The sequence below is a fragment of the Acanthisitta chloris genome, unplaced genomic scaffold (assembly GCF_000695815.1).
Source record: "Acanthisitta chloris isolate BGI_N310 unplaced genomic scaffold, ASM69581v1 scaffold352, whole genome shotgun sequence".
NCBI lineage: Eukaryota > Metazoa > Chordata > Aves > Passeriformes > Acanthisittidae > Acanthisitta > Acanthisitta chloris.
The window spans coordinates 30,911-51,246 of record NW_008658587.1 but is presented as its reverse complement, the minus strand read 5'-3'; the positions used below and the strand labels follow the sequence as shown (position 1 = coordinate 51,246).

At 41.6% G+C, this 20,336-nt stretch overlaps 1 protein-coding gene across 2 annotated transcripts in view; it reads left to right on the top strand.

Annotated features, from left to right (window-relative positions):
* The window catches only part of DTNA (dystrobrevin, alpha), a 100,913-nt gene extending 84,221 nt beyond the window's left edge, over nt 1–16,692 (top strand). For both annotated transcript variants that reach the window (XM_009085138.1, XM_009085136.1), the window contains 4 exons: nt 3,998–4,087; nt 4,633–4,801; nt 5,883–6,015; nt 15,686–16,692. In XM_009085138.1, coding sequence (XP_009083386.1) covers nt 3,998–4,087; nt 4,633–4,801; nt 5,883–6,015; nt 15,686–15,841 — 548 coding nt within the window. In that variant the 3' untranslated portion in view covers nt 15,842–16,692. The remainder of the gene's footprint in view (nt 1–3,997; nt 4,088–4,632; nt 4,802–5,882; nt 6,016–15,685) is intronic.
* The last annotated feature ends 3,644 nt before the right edge of the window (nt 16,693–20,336 follow it).

Below are 20,336 nucleotides of genomic sequence, written 5' to 3'. Positions count from 1 at the left end.
TGGGTCCTCCCCCCGTTCCCCTCTCCCCCAGGCTAAAAAAGCCAAGTGACCTCAGCCACTCCTCGTATGGCTTCCACTTTCCACTTTCACCTTTCACACTCTCTAATAGCGTAATATCTTTCCTATACTATGGTACCCAAAACTGCACTCAGGACTCGAGGTGAGGCCACACCAGCACAGAGCGCCTCCCTTGACCAGTGCTTTGCCTGATGCACCCCAGGACACAATTGGTCTTCCTTGATTCATATTCAACTTGCCATTGACCACGACCCCCAGATTCCTTTCCGTGGCCCTGCTCTCCAGCATCTAGTTCCCCAGTCTGTATGTACATCCAGAGTTGCCCCATCCCAGGTGCAGAATCCAGCACTTGCCCTTGTTATACTTCTTACGGATGGTGACTGCCCGGCCCCCTAATTTATCAAGGTCTCTCTACAAGGCCTCTCTGCCATTTAGGGAGTCAACAGCTCCTTCCAATTTTGTATCATCTCCAAATTTGCTTATTATCCCTTCAAGTTCTGCACCCAAGTCATTTATGAAGATACTGAAGAACACTGCGCCTAAGATGGAGCTCTGCGAAACCCGCTAGTGACCGGTCGCCAGCCTGATGTAATCCCATTCACTATAATCCTTTGCACCCAACCCATGAGGCATTTGTTCACTCATTGCATGATGTCTTTGTCCTGCTGTGTGCTGGACATTTTATCCAGAAGGATTATATGAGGGACTTCATCAAAAGCTTTACATCAACTGGTTTTCCTTGATCAGCTAGGTGGGTTACCTTATTACAGAAGAAAATCAGATTTGGCAAGCAGGACTTTCTCCTCATGAAGCCTTGCTGGCTGTGGCTGATGACTGCCTTGTCCTTCAAGTGTTTTTCAATACCTTCCAGAATAGTCTTCATAACTTTACCAGGCACTGAAGTAAAACTAACATGCATGTAGTCACCAGGGCCATTCTTTTTGACCTGTTCAAAAACTGGGACAATGTTAACTGAACCTCTCCAGATTCCTAAGACCATTCAAAAATTATTTAGACATCAGCCACCACTTTATCATCAGGCCCCATAGATTTGTGGGGATCGGGCTGGAACAGCAGATCATTCACAGTTTATCATTCTCCCAGCCATGGTCCTCCAGCTCGGGGTGCTGAGACTCCCTTAGTTCACCAGCGGTGTTGAAGATAGAGGCAAAAAAGGCATTAAGCATCTCTACCTTGTCTATATCCCTGTTTGTGAGGTGACCAGCCTCACCCTCTAATGGGCCAATGTAATTTCTGCATTGCCTTTTGCCATTATTGTATTTAAAGAAACTCTTTTGGTTGTCCCCCAGAGTTCTGGCCAGCTTCAGCTTGAACTGGTCACATGAATTTTCTCCCTACAGTGCCAAGCAGCACCTCTGTATTCCTCCCATGTCACCTGACCTTGTTTCCACTAAGCATACACCTTTTTTTTTTTTTGCCCTGCCTCCAACAGAAGATTCCTAGTCAGCCAAGCTGGCCTTCTGCTGGCCTTCTAACATTTAGGAATTGCCTGTTCCTGTGCACTTAAGAGGTGGTGCATAAAAGGTCATGGACTAATGGACATGAACACCTTCAAAAGCATTTTCCCAGAGGACCTTGCTCACTAGTTCCCTGAGCAGCCTGAATTTACTGTGTAAATTTCTTGTCCTTGTATCTGATTGGAACATCCCTTGATGCAACTTGTGACTGTTGTCTCGTCTTTTTGCTGAGAAGGGTTCAGCTAGATTAGATAGGATTCGACTCTGGAAGTCTGGATGAATTCTTTGCGTTTCCAGAAAACTGTCATCCCCTTCCCACTCTTTTGTCATGTAACAATAAATGTTAAACTTTTTTTAATTTCTAAGGCCGCAAATTAAATTATTATGTCGCGTACTAAAGAAAGTAAGTAGCTTATGTGATCTAAGTGAAAATTCTTGAAATATTTACATAATTGCAATTCTATGATTTGATTTTTCTTTTGCCTCTTTCCCCAGTACAAAGTACATGTAAGTTGAAATGTAAGCTCTGAAGTTCCTCTGCTACAGTGGAAACGTGTTTGTTCCCAGCAGCCCAGTTCAACCTTCTCATGCACCTTTCCCCTCAATTTTTATGGGAATTGTCTTGGTGTGTATCTTAAGACAAGGTTGAACCTGTAATGCAATCAAGATCTTTCTCCAGTAGTGATAGTCAATTCAAGTATTGAACATAGGCATGATTCCTAGTCTCAGCATAACATTGCTATTGATCTCATTTTCTGTGGCAAAAAAAATAGGCAGGATGCATTATTCTTTTTTCTGCTAAGAAAAAAAAATCAAGGCAGGCAAAAATATGGACCCATAACTCCTATGCTGTTATGGGACAGTTTCTTCCAGAGTTAACAGTAAGAGAAATAATGTTGTGGCCACAGTAAAATATCCATAAACAATAGTAAGTCTGCCTCAGGCAAGTGCTTTTGAAGTGTATAAATATGTTCTGTTCAAGATCAAAAGCAGTATAAAAAGTTATGTGATCACATTTTAAAACTGCTGCATTTGATAAATATCTAGCTTTGTGTCATTATTTACTGTATTCTGTAGATGGGAAGGTCAAACCCAGAGAGCTCGAAGCCAGCCGTTCTGTCACATCCTGACATACGACTTTGTGAGGGGGGTTGGGCTGAGATTTTATGGCTCCATTCTCTGCTGCACCAACAGAGATCTGCCTATGTATACAGAATGCAGACAAGCCATGGCTAAAGGATGTTGGTTTTGTTTCTCCTTCATAGTGTTTGCAATAGGTCAGAGACACAAAACTGAGAAGGCTTTAGAGAGGGAGCTGCTCTCTGAGTGTTTGTGTGTTTATAAGAGATTAATTACTATAATTTACATTTCAGTAACCATTTGCTGATGGATATGTTAAAAAAAAAGCAAACTCTTCGGGATTTGAGGAACTTTTCTAAATGTATTGTTTTGCATTCAGCCAGTTTTAAGGAATCCTGCTAATTCCTGCAATAATTCCACTTGGACTAGAGATTCTGTGGGATAGATTATTGATTATCCAGCTACAATAGTATCTGTGTCTGGGATTTGGGGGAGTTAAACACGTGTTACCCACAAACCCCTCCTAGGGAAGGAGTATTTCATGCAGCTCACAAGAATCCTTCATTAGCACTTCACTTCTAGATACATTATTAGAAAGAGTTTAAAAGCAGCCTGGGGCTGTTTAGAGAGGCAATAGCACTTCCTTTATTAAAAAAAAAAGAAAGTGTGGGGGGAGAGGCAGTAAATTATAGAATATACAAAAAAGTCCTTGAGCTACAGGAGAGGCTGAGAGGGAGCAGAGAAGAGAAATCTGTATAGTCTTGATGAGGTCACACTTCTAGATACATTATTAGAAAGAGTTTAAAAGCAGCCTGGGGCTGTTTAGAGAGGCAATAGCACTTCCTTTATTAAAAAAAAAAGAAAGTGTGGGGGGAGAGGCAGTAAATTATAGAATATACAAAAAAGTCCTTGAGCTACAGGAGAGGCTGAGAGGGAGCAGAGAAGAGAAATCTGTATAGTCTTGATGAGGTCAAGTGTGTTTCTTCAACATTTGCCATAATTATCTGGCAAATACCTGGCAATAATGGTGTCATTAAACAGAGCTGTGGGAATTCAGAGAAAACACTTCATTTCTTCCCTCCTCCCCCCACAGGCACTGTAAATGAGTTCACGCTGGATTTAATCTTCCAGGCCTGGTCTGCTGGTGTCACCACACAAATGCAAGCTTGATGGCAATGAATAATCTCCACATATCTGACATTGTGATTAAATGAAGCATGAGGGTAGGCTCTTGCTTTTGCATGCAGCATAAGTAAGTGAGGCCATTCTGCAGAGAACTCTTCTGCACGTGTCCCTCGTAAGGACTTTGATTCCCTGAATTATCACAGTGGCAGCTTTCAACAGAGTTAAAACTGCTTTCAACAGGAAAACATATGTCATGTGAATAATGGTAACACTACTTTGTCCATCCCTTGCTTCAGGTGCAAGACGAAACTTAAGAAATGATTTGCTGGTGGCAGCAGATTCTATCACCAACACCATGTCTTCTTTGGTGAAAGAACTAAACTCTGGTGAGTGAGACTAATGAGGCTGGATAGTCACCATATCAACATTTCACATATATCTGAAAAAATGGGAGATAGGAAAACACAAATGAACAAAAAAAGGAGTGTAATGTATCTTCAAAGCTTTTTATGCTTTTAGGAAAAAAATCCCTTAAAAACAGCTTCCAGAACACAGCAGTTCTCAAAGCCAAGGATGTAGAAGTGCAGCTGGATACAATGAAAACTTTTATGTTTGTTTGTGATTCCATACGGAGTGGGATTTCACTCTTCAGAAATTTCATTCAGTATGGAACATACTGGCCCTGTTGTAAAATGCTGTCTGTAGTATTCTCATTCAAATACCCTACCTAATAACTGAGACACACAAAAGCTTCACTGTTCAGTCCCACCACAAGAAGAAAACTATCAGCTACGCCAATATATGTAGAATAATATTCTGTTATTCACTATGCAGAGGCAGCATTCACACTTGGGAAGGCAGAGAAAGGCTTAGAGAAATAGGGAAGTATACTTACCCTTGTGAAAGTTGAATGGAACTTTTTGGTTCACAGAAGTGGGCAGCGAGACAGAAAGCAACGTGGATTCTGAATTTGGACGGACCCATTTTGATGACCTGGTTCCGTCCCCGACGTCTGAGAAGGCTTTCCTCGCGCAGATCCATGCCCGGAAGCCTGGTTACATCCACAGCGCTGCTGCCACCGGCTCCATGCGCAGTGACATGTGGGTACCTGCTCAACGTGCCTTCTCAGTCTCATAGAATCATAGAATTTATGGGGTTGGAATGGACCTTACAGATCATCTAGTCCCAACACCTCCCCACCAGACCAGGTTGCTCAAGGCTTTATCCAACCTGGCTTTGAACACTGCCAGTGTTGGAGTAGCCACAGCCTCCCTGGGCAACCTGTGCCAGTGTCTCACCACCCTCACAGTAAGGAACTTATTCCTAATGTCTAACCTAAACTTCCCCTCCTTCAATTTGAACCCCTTACCCCTTGGCCTATCACTGCAGTTCCTAACAAACAGTCCCTCTCCAGCTCCCCTGTAGCCCCTTCAGATAGTGAAGGGTCTCTGCTCAACCTTCTCCAGGCTGAACAGCCCCAAATTCCTCAGCCTGAGGAAGTTCGTTCTTTTTCCTTTGAAAGCAAGGTGCACCACACAATATTTTCTCTTCTTCTCAACTATTTGATTAACAAAATACCTAAATCCAAGAGCAGCATAATGGTCAGATAGTGAGCTCTGTAGAAACAAAGGCTGGAACTTAAGATTCCCTCAAGAGTGAGCTGTCTCACATCCAGCCTTGTACACTCAGGCAGCATGAAGGCTGTGGGACAGCTGTTCTCCCTAATATGCCCTGCAGTCCTATTCCCTTTATCCAGACTGAGGGGCCTGTTGGAGCTCACTGGAAAAGAAGTTTTTAAATGGAAAAGACAGACTGCTTTTTATTGACCAACTCGATTGATCAACAAATACGTTTATTTTTGGAACCTGAATCTACCTGTCGGAGACAATTGGCATCTTCTAGTTATTTTTAGTTTAACTTCTTTGTATCAAGTTATTACGAACTTTTGTTACTCATTTCCTTCGGGAAATGCCTTCAGCAGAATATGCCCTTTGGTGTACTGCATCAATGCCAGACCATTGGAGAGGGGAAATATCAGAAGTGTTTTCCACTGCCAGGAAAATACTAACCAATGGAGCGTGTGGTTGGACTAAAAGTATTCCACAGTCCTCACAATAAAGGGACGTTCTGTTGACTCTGAATGTCATTCATCTCAGGAGGCTATTTATTAATTGTCTTTAGGGTTACAGAAGATGGAGACCCCTATGTCAGAGCAGATGATGAAAATTATGAGAATGACTCTGTCCGCCAGCTGGAGAACGAACTGAAGATGGAGGAGTACCTGAAGCAGAAGCTGCAGGATGAGGCATACCAGGTGGGAGAAGGACACCAGCTGCCCATATTTCTCCATGAGTGAGAAACATCGATGCACCAGAGATGGCCAGGGCCATTCTTAACCAGTCCTGAGCTCTGGGGTGTGATCTCTCCTCAGTTACTAGAGCAGCCACATTCCAAAAACTGCTGCTGCTCCCTTCCACACATGCATCTAGACTCTGTGCATATCCAGGAGTACCGCACTGCCTACAGCACACAACAGTAGTCCATAAGCTTACAAGCGCATCAAGTGGAACAAAATTTCCCCTGAGCTTGTTTTCTGCCCATGCCTACCAAGTCACTTAGACCTCATTCCCCCCTGCCATAGATGCTGGTTGTTGGTGTCAAGCTGTCTTGCTATTTTCAGGGTTTTTTTTTTTCCTCCAGTAGCAAAAAACATTCATAATGGTTTCTCCAGTGTGAACTGAAGCTCAAGTGCAGTCTGTGTGTTATTGCCATTGTCAGAATCTGGAAGTACAGAAAAGGGTCTGAAACAAATTGTATCCCAGGGGACCAAGTATTCAACAAGCATCTGGTATGGAGAAGCCTGGGGATTTGTCATTAAACACCTCCCAGAGGAAGTTCTCAAAGGGCATTTGTTTAAGAGTCTGAGTAAAGCACATATGCCAGGGGGAGCTGGAATTCTGTAGATATCCATGTCTGCATCATGGTCTCCACTTCTACCTGGTGTAACAGATTATTCCCAGGTTTTAAGTTACTCTGACTTGGATCATCTGAATATAAAATGCTTTTCTTCCTATAAAGTTGGTGTCAGTAGGAAGGCAAACCTCGTTCAGTTATTTGAGAGTAGAGATGAAGCAAGCAAAAATAACTTTTTTTTCTCACATGGTGATCGATTCAAATTTGGAACCCACTGCTACAGATCATAACAGAAACCAGAAGTATAAATGGGCTAAAAAAAACAGATTAGGCAAGTTCAGAGAGAGCAGATGTATGCAAATGAGGTTCACAATCACTTTAAAGGCAGGAATTCTTTAAACTGCTGATTGCTGGGAAGTAACAAATCTAACCTTTTTTTTCCTCTAGTAGTTTTCTTGTAGTGTCCACTACCAGTCACTTTGAAGACAAGAATCTGGGACTGAAGATTGGCTGGTCTTCTTTTCTGTAAAGCTGCTAGGATACATTAGTCTTGTGAAAGTTCATTGAGTCATATCAAAACAGGTAGTTTTGAGGTTGATGTGAGCATCTTTTTGGTGGTGTTGTTCATGTAGGCCTGCTACATGCCTATGGTAGCTAGCCAAAAGTAATTTCATTGCAAAGGCCTTTAAGGACATGACAAAAGGAGCAGAGTTGTTATAGACCATCTGCTAAGGCAACAGGAAGTGACATGGGAGGGTTCATCAGAATTTTGTATCCAAGATAGGAAATGGCAAAAATCACAGCCTTTCAGCTTCTGAACAGGATGAGCAGCTACTGCTGATGTAATGGAAAGTAATTGTCAGTTATAAAGAAGGAATGCCTCAGTGGTCACAGCTGTCACATTTATCATTAATAAATTATATTCTTGCTGGTAAAAATTGCATCTTCTTCAGAAAGAACAACAGGCCAGTTTGACTGTGTTTTGATTACAGTTATGGAAATGCAATATGTGGCAACAGTGTTACATGAGTATCACAAGTTACAATGGGATTTTGTATGTGCATAAAATTCAGTGTGCATGTGCACTGCAAATAAGGACACTAGAAATTACACGTCCCTCAATAGCACTGGGTGTTACTCTTGCCTCAGTCAAAATAGAGCTTTTCTGCTGTCTTCCATCAACATTTCCAGAGGAAGGGGAGGAAATCTTTTCCCTATCAATGTCAGAATAAGACTCCTTTTGAATTTAGGTCAGCCAAGACTACACCCAGATGAAGTTTATTCCCTATTGTTCTCCACTATTTGTTTCCACCAAGGGAACAACTTCAACAACAAAAGAGGCTTTTTTTCCAAAACACACACACTTAGAGAACAGAAGGTCCTTGTTCTAGACAAGTTCTGTTTAACAGCATTTTTCTGAAAGAAATTTCATTATATACTCTACTGTCTGTGAGATCATCTGCTCCTGTCAGGCAATGATCTGACAGTAATGACTTGTAAGTAGAATCTATTTGTACTTTTAGTTTTAACCACAGACCCAACCACACAAGGCATGAGAAGTCCTTCCTAGTATGGCTGATACCATTTCAATTAGGGAACAGGTTTAAAGGGAGCAAGAAAAGTTAATAGGGACTGCTAAGATGATTAAGAGTTGGTTGGATAGTGTCGTGTATTGATCCTGAGACGTGCTTTGGCTTTGGTTTGCTACCTACACTTTGCTGTTAATTTGTGGTATTCTGCTATTCTATTCCTTTTTCTACTAATATCACTGAGTAGTCTATAAAGACAAAACTTTCTACTTGCAAAAACAAAGGAAAGTTGGGAAATTTCTGTTTAGGGTACCCTGTTGAACAGTGTCCAGGTCAACTATTCTCATTTGCATCAAACCATTGGAATTTATTGCAAGCAATTTTACTGTTTGTACTCACATATACACTGCATTTGTCCGGATTGCCAAAAAACATGGGAAGCTGTAGCTATCATAATGCACTTGTCACCTGAAAAAATCTGTGAGGAGGAACTCCTACTAAGATTACAGAATGATAACCTCAGTAATGATCTGGTAACCATTTTTATGTTATTAAATGTCTCACTTTGTGTAAAAGCAGCACATTTAGAAAAACACGTAGATGCAGTGTAGCATGGAACATGGTTGACCCAAACCCACTCTTGTTATTTCATGTCACCTTGTCTCCAATCAAGATTTTCATGCAAAACTCTAAATTAGTATTAAAGTACGAGCAAAAAACCCAAGATACAGAGGGAAATCAGGGACAGGGAACCTTAAAGGAGGCTTCTTTCTCTTTTTTGAAACATGTTGTAAGTAACAAGTATCTGTATCAGAAAAAAACACCTCACATTTAATGCACAAGTGTAAGTGCTAAAAGTGCTTATCCTTCCACACCTGCTGCCAGTTGTGTTCTTGTTACAGTCTTTTGCTGAATGTGTTGTGTAAGACAGTTTTCACTGGGTTTGTTTTCTGGGTCTCTAATTGCTCCCTTTATTTCTAGGCATGTGCATGGCTTTCTTCAGAATAATACACTGCCAGGCTGCTCACGGGCTTAATTTGTCATCTTCTTGTTTTCTGTCCTTTGTTATCTACAGGTCAGTTTGCAAAGTTGAGTGCAATATCCTTCTCTCTCCTCTCAAGTAAGTATCAGCATTTAGAAGAATGTTTGGAATTAATCCTCACAACGTGTAATTCAATTGCAATGCACCTTGTGCTGCCTGAATGGAAGTGATGATGCTGTTTCTCTCTCCTTTTAACCTGTGTCAGGATGCCTGTGAATCTCTCTAAATCAGTTCTAACTTATTGAAATGTGGTCCTAGTCCTGAGGATTCCTGTTAACCCACCACCTTTTTTACCACTTTCCTTTGTTGACCATAAGAATAAGAATATGGGCTTTTCATCCCCGGGGGATGATGACAAATACATTAGCCAGTACAGAGAAACCTTACCCAGAAGAAAAGGAATCATATTACACTTCAGGGGACCTAAGTTTAATTCCTTTCAATGCTTTGGTCTTCCTAAAATAACTGAAATAAATAATTCCTGGTGAGATCAAAACGTCTACTCTACTGTGTGAAACGGGAGTTAGGCAAACGCTAAAGGAAGCAATTCACCAGCTGCTTAACCTCAGAGGTGTCCTCAGATGTGCTGTGGAAGTTTAAAATGCGCCAGTCCAAACTGAAAGGTACTCAGCTCCTCGCTAGGGTATGGCAATTAACATATGGCAAGAAGGTGTATAAATTCTCTGCTGTCCCATATTGAGGTCATGTTCCTTACACATGCCAACCTCACAGTGGCAGCGCTGAGAGTAATGCCAAATTCAGCAATTGTATTTTTCTTCAGGAAGACAGACCACATCTATTTTTATGATGTAGCCTGTTATTCTGAACATTTGCCCAGGAATGGGAGACCACATATTTCCTTCTTGCCTCATCTGAAGCTGTGGACTCTGTTTTTCTGACTTCCAAGGAGAGTGCAGTGCCCTGCAGTGAAGATGGCAGTGAGATGATGCTGTCCATCCTACTGAAACACTGAATCATGGGGTAACAAGGCCAGAAAGGGAGGATAAATCAGGATAGGGATCTGATTCTGGTCTGCCAGCTGAGCCTCTTCCTCAAAGCCAGAATTAAATGCAACCAGAGCTCAACGATCAAACAGACTATACAACTTGGGAGCAGCGTCATGTTCCGATAAGCAAAACCAGTGAACTAGCTTGTGCCAACCCTAACAGGAACTCGAATTGCTAGACTTTGTATGCCATGTTTTATGCTAATTTATATAGTGGTCTTGATGGTAAAACTTGACCTTGATTCAAGGGGTTTTCAGCTTCTGATGACAGTACAATTTGGTTCTTAAAGTGCATGCCTTGTGAAAGTAGCTGCTAGTAGGTATTTCCAAAGCATTTGTCTCAGTGTCTCTTGCAGCTAAGGCAGAATAAATGGATGTGAAAAACAATACCCAGAGTACTATAAACAGAATTATCTGCTCATAAAAATTCTAACATCGCCCCTCAGGTTACATTCATTTTCTCAGTAGCCTTGTTAAAAACGTGAGCTGTGCAGAGTTTCCTAAACATTGACATACAGAAAAATAAGTTTTCTTATTCTGTTTTGTTGTAGTTGCCAGTTATAGATTAGGTCACGTGAACAGGAAGATAGATCTTGCAACAACAATGTGTGTGTATAACTATGTATATAGTGGAAATGTAATATATAACTGAATTTAATTAATATTAAGTTGAAAAAATCCTTCTCATTAAAATTATAAAACTCAGGCAATTCCATTTAAGATTTTCTTCTTTGTTAGGAAGCAGTGTTAACAGTGATGTGGGGAAACAGGTATTGCTGTACAGCCTGGCTTTCTTGAAAAGATCTGTCCTGTCTCGAATTAGCAGAGATCTGAGACTGAGCTACCATCTCATCTCCTGGATGCTTTTTGAAACCTTTTTGAAAACCTGTCAAAAAGAAAGAAGAGTTTCACAGTGAAATTCTTTTTGGCTCCCAGGGGAGCCCTTCAGGCAGTACCAAAGAGTGAAACATTCCCACCAGCTGTAGAAGCCCAGCCCTACAGAAATTAGCATCCAGAATGGTGGACTTGGCACTTCACCTCTATCCACAAGAGCAAACTCTGTATTATGGTATTGTGATTGATACATCTACACATTAAGGGTGGCTTAGTCTTCTCAAGATTCACTCTTTTGTGAATATGGAAGTCTGTCATATCTTCTGTATTTTATTTGGTACTTACATTTCATAGCACTGAAAAAACAGATCCAAAATAGTTCATACTGGTCATAGTGTCTAAAGTGCTTTTGCCATTTACGTTGGGTTTTTTCTTGAAACTTAGAAACTGCATGAATGGTTTTATTTCTAAGCTATTATTCAGTCAATAATGACACAAATACAGTCAGTATGGCCCTGGATGGTCATATGAGATAGAAAGCCAACAGACTTTCTTATCTCACAACAGTATTACATTTGTGCTTACTTCAAATAAAAAAAAAATTAAAACTGGGGGAAATGAGATCAGTTTATTGTAGCTCCATGTGAGTGATATTGCTGTGAATAGACAGACACAGAGTTCTGTTCAGTTCCTCATTCATCTGGCACTGATGTCATTTTTTTAAGTCTTTTTGCAATCTATTTGCATTTGCATTTTTGGAAGTGCCGTGTACAGTTCTCTAGAACTCATTTTGTAATAACACTTAGTAAAACAAATTCCCAAGACAGCAAGTGATTCCAGTAATATATAAAACATAATTTGTTTTCAGTTCACTTTTTATGCTAAGGGTACTTTAATAACACTTGTTTTATTTTTAGTAAAGCAACAGAGTGAATTTGAACTTGTCTTCAGCAAGCACTAGGCAGATCTTGACATTAAGGTGAACGTGCAGTTTTGATGACCTATATCCCCTTGATAGCAGTTGGGATTTTGCCAAGGGTGGCCAGTGGGAGAATTAAGATTAAAACCTCCACCAATGGCTATTTCACCACCTCCTTGGGCATCCCTCCCCCTGACCCCCCGCAGTGCCATGCCACCCTCCTCATAGCTTTTACTTTCTGTTCAACATCTTTGTCAGCGACATGGACAGTGGGATTGAGTGCACCCTCAGCAAGTTCACTGACAACACCAAGCTGTGTGGGGCAGTCGACCTGCTGGAGGGAAGGGATGTGCCATCCAGAGGGACCTCGACAGGCTTGAGAAGTGGAACAATGCAAACCTCATGAAGTGCAACAAAATGAAGTGCAGGGTCCTACATCTGGGTCATGGCAATCCCAGGCACATCTACAGGTTGGGTGGGGAAGTAATTGAGACCAGCAACAAGGAGAGAGACTTAGGAGTGACAGTGGACGAGAAGCTCACCATGAGCTGCAGTTTGCACTAGCAGCCCAGAAAGCCAATCAAATCCTGGGCTGCATCAAAAGGAGTGTGGCCAGCAGGTCAAAAGAGGTGATTCTTCCCCTCTACTCTGCTCTCATGAGAGCCCACCTGGAATACTGCATGCAGTTCTGGTGCCCTCAACACAAGAAGGACATGGAACTGTTGGAACAAGTCCAGAGGAGGCCATGAAGTTGATAAAGAGGACTGTAGTGTCTCCCCTATGAAGACAGAAGAGAAGACTGCATGGACACCTCATAGCAACTTGTCAGTAACCTGAAGGGGGATACAAGGAAGCCAGAGAGAGACTCTTTGTAAGGAACTGCAATGATAGGACAAATGGTAATGGGTTCAAATTGAAGAATAAGAACTTTAGGTTAGATATTAGAAAAAGGTTTGTTACTGTAAGGGTGGTGAGACACTGGATTGTGGCTGCTCCATCCCTGGAAGTGTTTCCAGCGAGGTTGGATGGGGTTTGGAGCAACCTGGGCTAGTGGAAAGTGTCCCTGCCCATAGCAGGGGATGGAAAAAGATGATCTTTAAGGTCCATTCCAACCCAAACAAGTCTGTGATTCTGTGATTCTATGATTTTGTCCTAGTGTCCAATTTGAACCTCCCAAAATGTAATTTGTACTTTTTCTGTACTTCAGCACTCCCAAGAAGATTTTTGCTTTGTTATCCTTAGAAATACCCCTCAGATAGCTGCTAACTGATCCTCCCTTGACACCTCTGCCCCAAGCCCAGTTTCTTCAGCCTCCTCCTCCTAAGTCAGGGATGCAGAGGTGAAGAAGTGGGATACAGGCCATAGACAAACCGCTCATATACATAGGTCATGCTCTACTAGCACAAACAAATGATTCAGCATCTCTTTTTGGTTTCCTGACCAAACACATCAAAATCAGCATTATGTGGAAAATTTGAAAATAACAGGAGACTGACAGTACAGTAGTTTCCAAAAATGTATGTTACATTCTCTCAGCTATGTTTTGGTTTTCCTCATTATTTTTCTCCTTAAGTCCTCCTCCGCTTTGCATGTAGGTGTAAAAGAACTGTGACCATGTTAACTGGGATGAAGCAGCTTTAGTTTTGTGAATTCAATTCTAAAATTACACGAGTGATAGGGATGCTTTTTGAAAAATCACTGAATGATAAGTAACAGAAAAGTACCTGTAGATTAAGTTATAAAAAAGAGAAAGAAACAGTTTTAGATCATGACACATCATACGAGTCTTAACTTGGAATTAATTTAGGCCTTTCCAAAATGTTGCGATGAATTCGGAGCTCTGAGGTTCATTAGTACTCATTATTTCTTGTACAAAAATCTCTCTACCCCAGTGCTGGCTGTGGAACAGAGAGAACCCTTGAGAGAATTTAGAATAACCCTTCCTACACTCCACCAAAGAGAATTCATTTATCCAGAACATTTGAAGCAAGCCCAAATACTCAGCAGTACTGTCAGTGCTTCTTGATGCATCCTGTGTTTCACAAGCCACTCATTTCACTCTTTTGGTTTATAATGGTACCATCAGGAAATATGAGATGTTGCTCTATATTTGGATATTATGAAAAATTTCTTCACCAAAAGGGTTGCAAACATTGAAACAGGCTGCCCAGGGAATTGGTTGAGTCACCATCCCTGGAGATATTTAAAAGACATGTGTATGTGGCACCTGGGGACATGGTTTAGTGGTGGGTGTTGGCAGTGTGGGTTAACATTTGGACTCAATGATCTTAGAGGTCTTTTCAAACCTAAGTAATTCTATGATTTACATAACCCTAAAATTGATTCAATAAAAATCAGTCTCAGGCAGCTGAGAACTGACCTTTTCCATGCCTTTCATTTGCATTTCTTGTGAAAAGCAAAATGCTCCTTTACTGAGATTTCCAAATTAGTTTGCAGACCTAAGTGGCACAAATGAATGTCTGATTTTTGAAACATACTTGTTTAAAATGTACCTCAGAAATTTTTTCCGCACCTCTCATTACACTTGCCACTTGCAGTGCAGGTTTCCTTTCCATTTATCAACAAAATGTTAATGCTTGTCTTTTGTAACTGCCTGACACAAGGAGATACTAAATTAAGATCATCATACCATTTGGCATGCTTAGATATTAAGGACTGGGGTGGAAGCATTTGTGCTTGAATAAATAATACAATCAAATGGTGTCAGGAAGGAGAAGCATCAAGCTAAACTACCTGACCTTTTTTCATTCATCATATTTAATTTAACTATTTTTGCTGAAGTACTTTGCATTTCCTCTCCCGTCTTGTAGTCCAGCTCTGTGCCTGAAATGAGTGGAAAAGAATTTGTGTCAGTAGGGTGTGGTCTATTATGCTGTTATTATCATAGCTCATGCAATGCAGATTGGTTTTCTAGCTGAGGTAGTTCAGGACAAAAAGGAATGAGATCCTTAACTTTGGAAGGATAAATATGCCTAAAGCAGATGTTTGCATTATTACCTGACTGTAGATCCTGATGTAGTTCTGAGAAAGAGCAGCAATCATCTACCAAGCGTTTTCCATGACCAACTAGAACTTTGATGCCTCCTCTGTAGGAATTTAAGGTACTCCCTGATGCTTCAGGACACAGAGGAGCACTAGGAGAATCTGGTGCACCAGGGAACTAGGCTGTTTATGAGCTATAGCATGCAGAATCATCCTCTTAAGTAACTGCAGTTCTTTTTAGACACAGTAAAACATACCCAGGGCAAGACACTTGCATGTGAGGGGAGGCTCATGATGGTGAGTGACTGTTAATCGGGTGGCTGAACACTGCACTCAAGGGGAATAATCCATGGGTTTGCTACCAACAGTCTATTTATAGAGCAACCTGGAAGGGGAAAATGGAAGGGAAAATGGGGACACTGCAAGTCTGTGTCAGTACAGAGTGAGTTATCCCCGGGTCCCACAGCAGAGCAGGCAACAGTCTTCTTGCCTATGGCAAGAAAAGTTTCCAGCTTCCCATGTGCCAAGTTTCTGTTTACAGCTCAAATACCTATGGCTTACCTAGGTAGAATGGCTGTTTCTCTTTTTTAGCTTTTAAAGTGATAAGCACAGGAATTGGTCAGCTCCTCCTTTTTCATCTCTATAAAGCAGCCATCAGAGGCGCTGCTTGCTCTGCCTATGTGGGTGCAGCACCTGAAACCAGCACTCTAAAAACCTTCCCTAAACGTTTTTCAACAGGGAAGCTGCAGCCAGACAGACAACGAAAGCTACGTAAGAACCGATGATGAGGAGAGCTGCTTTCGGACAGACGATGAAGAAAACTCAGCTGCGAACTTCACAGAAGAGTGGAACCAAGAGGTGCAGCGTCTCTTGACAAAAAAATCACATAACTAAGTTCTGAGGACTGTAGCACAGTACTTTTGTTCTAAGAGTTGTAGTTTGTAGATGTGTGTTTTTGACAACAAGACTTTTGTTTAAAGCTAACTTATATTAGCTACATCTTCTGTAACATGGCTCATTACTGGTGAAGCAAACAGACTGACGTACGAGCTGCTGTCACAGAGGACAGTGGTGTTAATAACTCACATAAACCCTTTGCACATGATATTGAACCTGTTCAGTTTACAATGACAATACTGTTTATAGATAGAAATTTGATTTCTGAATACTTTGAGATTTTAGTAGATCGGTTTACTGTACACTGTACATTTTTTCCACAGAGGAAATAAAAAGTGACAATTATGCATTTAACACTGAATGATCATACTCCTGAGTGTATATATTTAGTAGCCCAAAAAGCAAAGTACCAGACTATATTTGCAATTTGTTTGCAAGTCTTTAAATTAAGGCTTATACAAAATGTACTAAAATAATAATAATATAATTAATTATAATAATCAACTTCTCTAATTTAGGGCTAATGTGTAACTTAGGAATGTTTCTTTCAAAATAATCTAACAAATCAGCCATAGAAGTTAGTGTAAATATTTTTTTTCCAAATAGATATCATATACAAAAGGTGACATTCAAATGATATAGAATCTAGTTTTTAAATCAGCACAGATCTTCTTAAAACTGTGAACTATGTTTTGAAATACTCGTTGCTAAAGCTGTTTATAAACCACAGGTGCCATAAGATCCCTGAACTGACTGATGTTACGTATAATCCTCCATGGTATTGTTTCATTGACGTTTTAGCTTTAGTAAGCATGTGTTCAACAAACCGGCTCTTTCCATCTCTCTGCCCCTCCTCTTGCCCCCGACCCTCCTCCATTATGTTCTTTTCGAGGCCTTCAGCTTTAAATGTACAGGCTTAAAGTGCGCTTGCAACTGTTTTCTTTTGATTTCCGAATGTGTACTGCCTTAGCCAGCCACCAGATGTTCTGCATGCCCTCTTGGAAATGTGTAGTGAGACTCTTTCAGAGCTGGATGGAGAAATAGCGATCGGGGAAAAGCACAAGAAGAGTGGTGGAATGTTTTCTAAAGGACAGGCATACAGTTACGGAATTGGAGTTCGGTCCAGTTTAGTATTTTTCCAGTATCAAGGCATTTCAGGAGAAAGTGTACTGACCTGGCCGTTAGCAGCGAGACTGCTAACTAAAAAGTGTTTGCTCTGCTGTGACTACAAACCTACAGGTACTCCTGAGCAGGGATTGACACAAACTAGCTGCAACTACAACTCCCCAGAGCACATTGCTTGGAAAGAAAGGCAACGCTTGTATGGCACATAGCACTGCCATGCACAGAAACCAGACCCAGGCCAGAGGAGCTGGAGCAGCAGCCAGGCAGAGACAGCAGGAGACATTCTGTGCTGGCTGCCCAGCCTTCCTGAGCTGAGCAGTGTGTTAGTTCAGCACTGCCTCTGCCCCAAAGTAATTTTACTGCCCTAATCCAATATTAGGCTTCCAGTACCTGGCTGACCTGAAGTGACACTGTCTAACACCCCTGAAAACAGTGGTGTTTCATACAGATATTTCACACCAACACTATTTGCCTACAGCAAGTGATGAGATACCCATCTAAAGCAGGTTGATATGGCTTGTCTGTCCTTGCTTTCATGGTGACGTGGATGTGCACTGCCGTGTTTACGTGAGATTGCTATGTAGCTCGACCCAGTAAGTCCAGTTGTTTGCATGCACTCTCCAGGCTCGTGGCTGTTTCCCTGGGCACTATGTGTTAGGGAATGAGTATCTGTATGAAAGAGCTGCTGCCATTTTTCACTTTCATATCGTTTTATTGTGTATAGAAAATCTCTTGTCCGCATCTCCTTGCATATCTGGGCTTAGTCTCAGACTTCCAAATGCATACTAAGGGATCCAGATATCTTCATGTAAGCTTTTAATTTTTGCAATCACTGGTCTTTGCTCCTGGGGTATGTGCCATCCTGGCAAGGCAAGCACCATATCCTCCACTGCCCCCTCCTCTGACCTCCTCTCAGGAATGGGTTAGCCTCCACTAGTGCCTAGCACTCCATGTTTTAAGCTACTCCAGTGAACCTGTAGACATTGCTGTCAGCTCAGGATTCCAGGCAAGCATTTCCTGAACAGGGACTAAAGAAGCTAGAACACAGTACATGCAATGGCTGACTAATTCAACCCATGTCATGTTTAACTGTACCCGGAATAATAGATCCCTCTCATCATCTTAATGTCTGCGTGCTCATTATCGCTATGCTTAAAATAGATGCAGTAGACTAAATCCATTGCAAGAGCTTCCGAAATAGGAGTAAGGACTAAAGTTGACTGATTAAGCACCTTTCTTTTAGGCTGGTGTCAACAAGGTGATCCCTTAGAATTGGAGCTCTGGGTCCCTTATGCCCTGGAGCTCTGAGATGAAGCACCTCTTATTTAGCTCTCCAAACGTCTATTTTAAGCATTTTCCAGCTGTTAAGCTGGCTGCATTTTCTCCCAGCTGGTCTTTGTCTGCCTGTTGAATATTATTTTGGTTGTGGTTTGGGGTCATTAAAACAAACAGAGTTACAGAAGAGGTCCCTGGCAGGGCCCGTTTCTTAACTACCAATGGCCCACCACAGCAATCAAAACTCCGGGTGGTTTTACTGTCACTGGAGGAAAACCAGTGGTTTGGAATCAGGAGACAGGGATGTGAAGATGTATAGGGTCCTTGAATGTCCAAAGCGAAGGTGGAGAATGGGTTGTCTGTAAGTAGTAATGTTAACTAAACTGCATAAAAAGGTGTGTGGCCTTTGTTGTGATATAATATGTATTTTCTTATATGCATGAGCCAAATTGTTGCATCATAATTTATCATAAGTGTGTCCGCCTTTACTTTCAGTCATCATCTTCTCCCATCCTTATTGGTTCTTGGCAATTACTGTAGATAGACCTTGTAAATATTGCAACCTCAGGTTGCTATAATCACGTTGGTTCAATTCAGCAGATGGAGCTGTGAACAACAAACACTCCACTGTGTCCCGAAGATAAAAGGGCATTTTTACCTTTGAACCAAAAACAAAAAAAGTATGAAGAGTTACACCTTGAGGCTACTAACTGCAAGACGTTTTTAAAACTACTGTACTTGACACCACTTGAGACAGATCCAGAGACACTGAAGATGTCACGATATTCATTGGTATTGTAACAGAACTGCTATTGTATGGGGTTTTTGTATTGCTGTTAAGTATTGTTTTGTGTGTGTGTGTGTTGGAACCTACTGGGGACATGTTATATTTTGAAGTGATTAAACTATTTAATTGTGTGTCTATATTTTGGAATGGAATTATTTCTTCATTAAAAAGATTTTTAAAAGGAATTTATGGAGCATTATGTTTGTGGCTTATTTTGGTTTTAGTTGTCCTGTTCCGTGAAGCTCAAGCAGTGTTTTTTCTCAGTAGGGAAGGAAACTGTGTCCCTGTGGTGCAGCAAGCAGTCTTCGCTTCACCCACAATGTCTCCTCCACCTTTGCACAAGGGAACTCCTTCCACGGCACTTTGAACATGGTACCAAGCAGCATCTGCTTTCAGTGGCCCAAGGAATTGTTTCTTCCTTTTTTCTTAATTATCTGTATCTTTAGCAGTTTCACAACCTGAAAATGCAGTTCCCCTGTCTGTAGAATACCTGCTCCTGTATCCACTTTACAGCAATGAAAATTACCATAAGCATAGACATCAGGGCCTGACACAGCTCCTGGTACAGACCAGGAGGAGAGACATTGGTCCTCAGAAACCTAAACTATCTACAATAGTGTAATTTCTTCTTGCCCATTGTGTTTCTCTGAACTTTGAAGGAGCAAAACCTTGGAACAGGTGCATTTGAATGCCTTTACCATACACAATCATGTTGTCTTTTATTGCAGAAGGACCTGAAGTCTTTGTTTTTCCAATTACACTTTTAAGATGTCTTTCCATATCAGTTGTTGGTAATTGCAACTGGTTGGTAACCTAAAAGAACATGGAGTTGCAAAGCAAGAGCTCTTACTTAAAGCAACAAGTTTGTGTCCTTATGCAGTACTTGGGGGTACGTCATTAGGATACGGCAACATCTGGAGGCTCTGCCTGGCTGTGCTGGTTGTGCCTGTGGTGCTCGTGGTGCCCCCCAGGGTATGTGGCTGAGGGTGTGCTGCTGGCCCGTGGTGGGAGCCCTTCCCAGCAGATGTGCTGCAGCCACCATCGCAGTGTGTCTCTGGCAGCTCAGCGCAGCTGAAATGTCCCCAGCTGTGCACACAGTGTTCTGAGCTGGCCAATTAGTTACACCGGGATGGGGCCTGTTAGAAGGAAAGCAGTAGCAGCATACCAAAAATACTCTCTATCTACTTACCAGATATCCCAGTGTTTTGGGAAGCACACAAAGCCCAGTCTGCTGCCTCCTTCAGCATTGACTGCTGTGGTAACCTATAAATCACCAGGGTTTATTTGCCCTAATTCCCCTGTCTG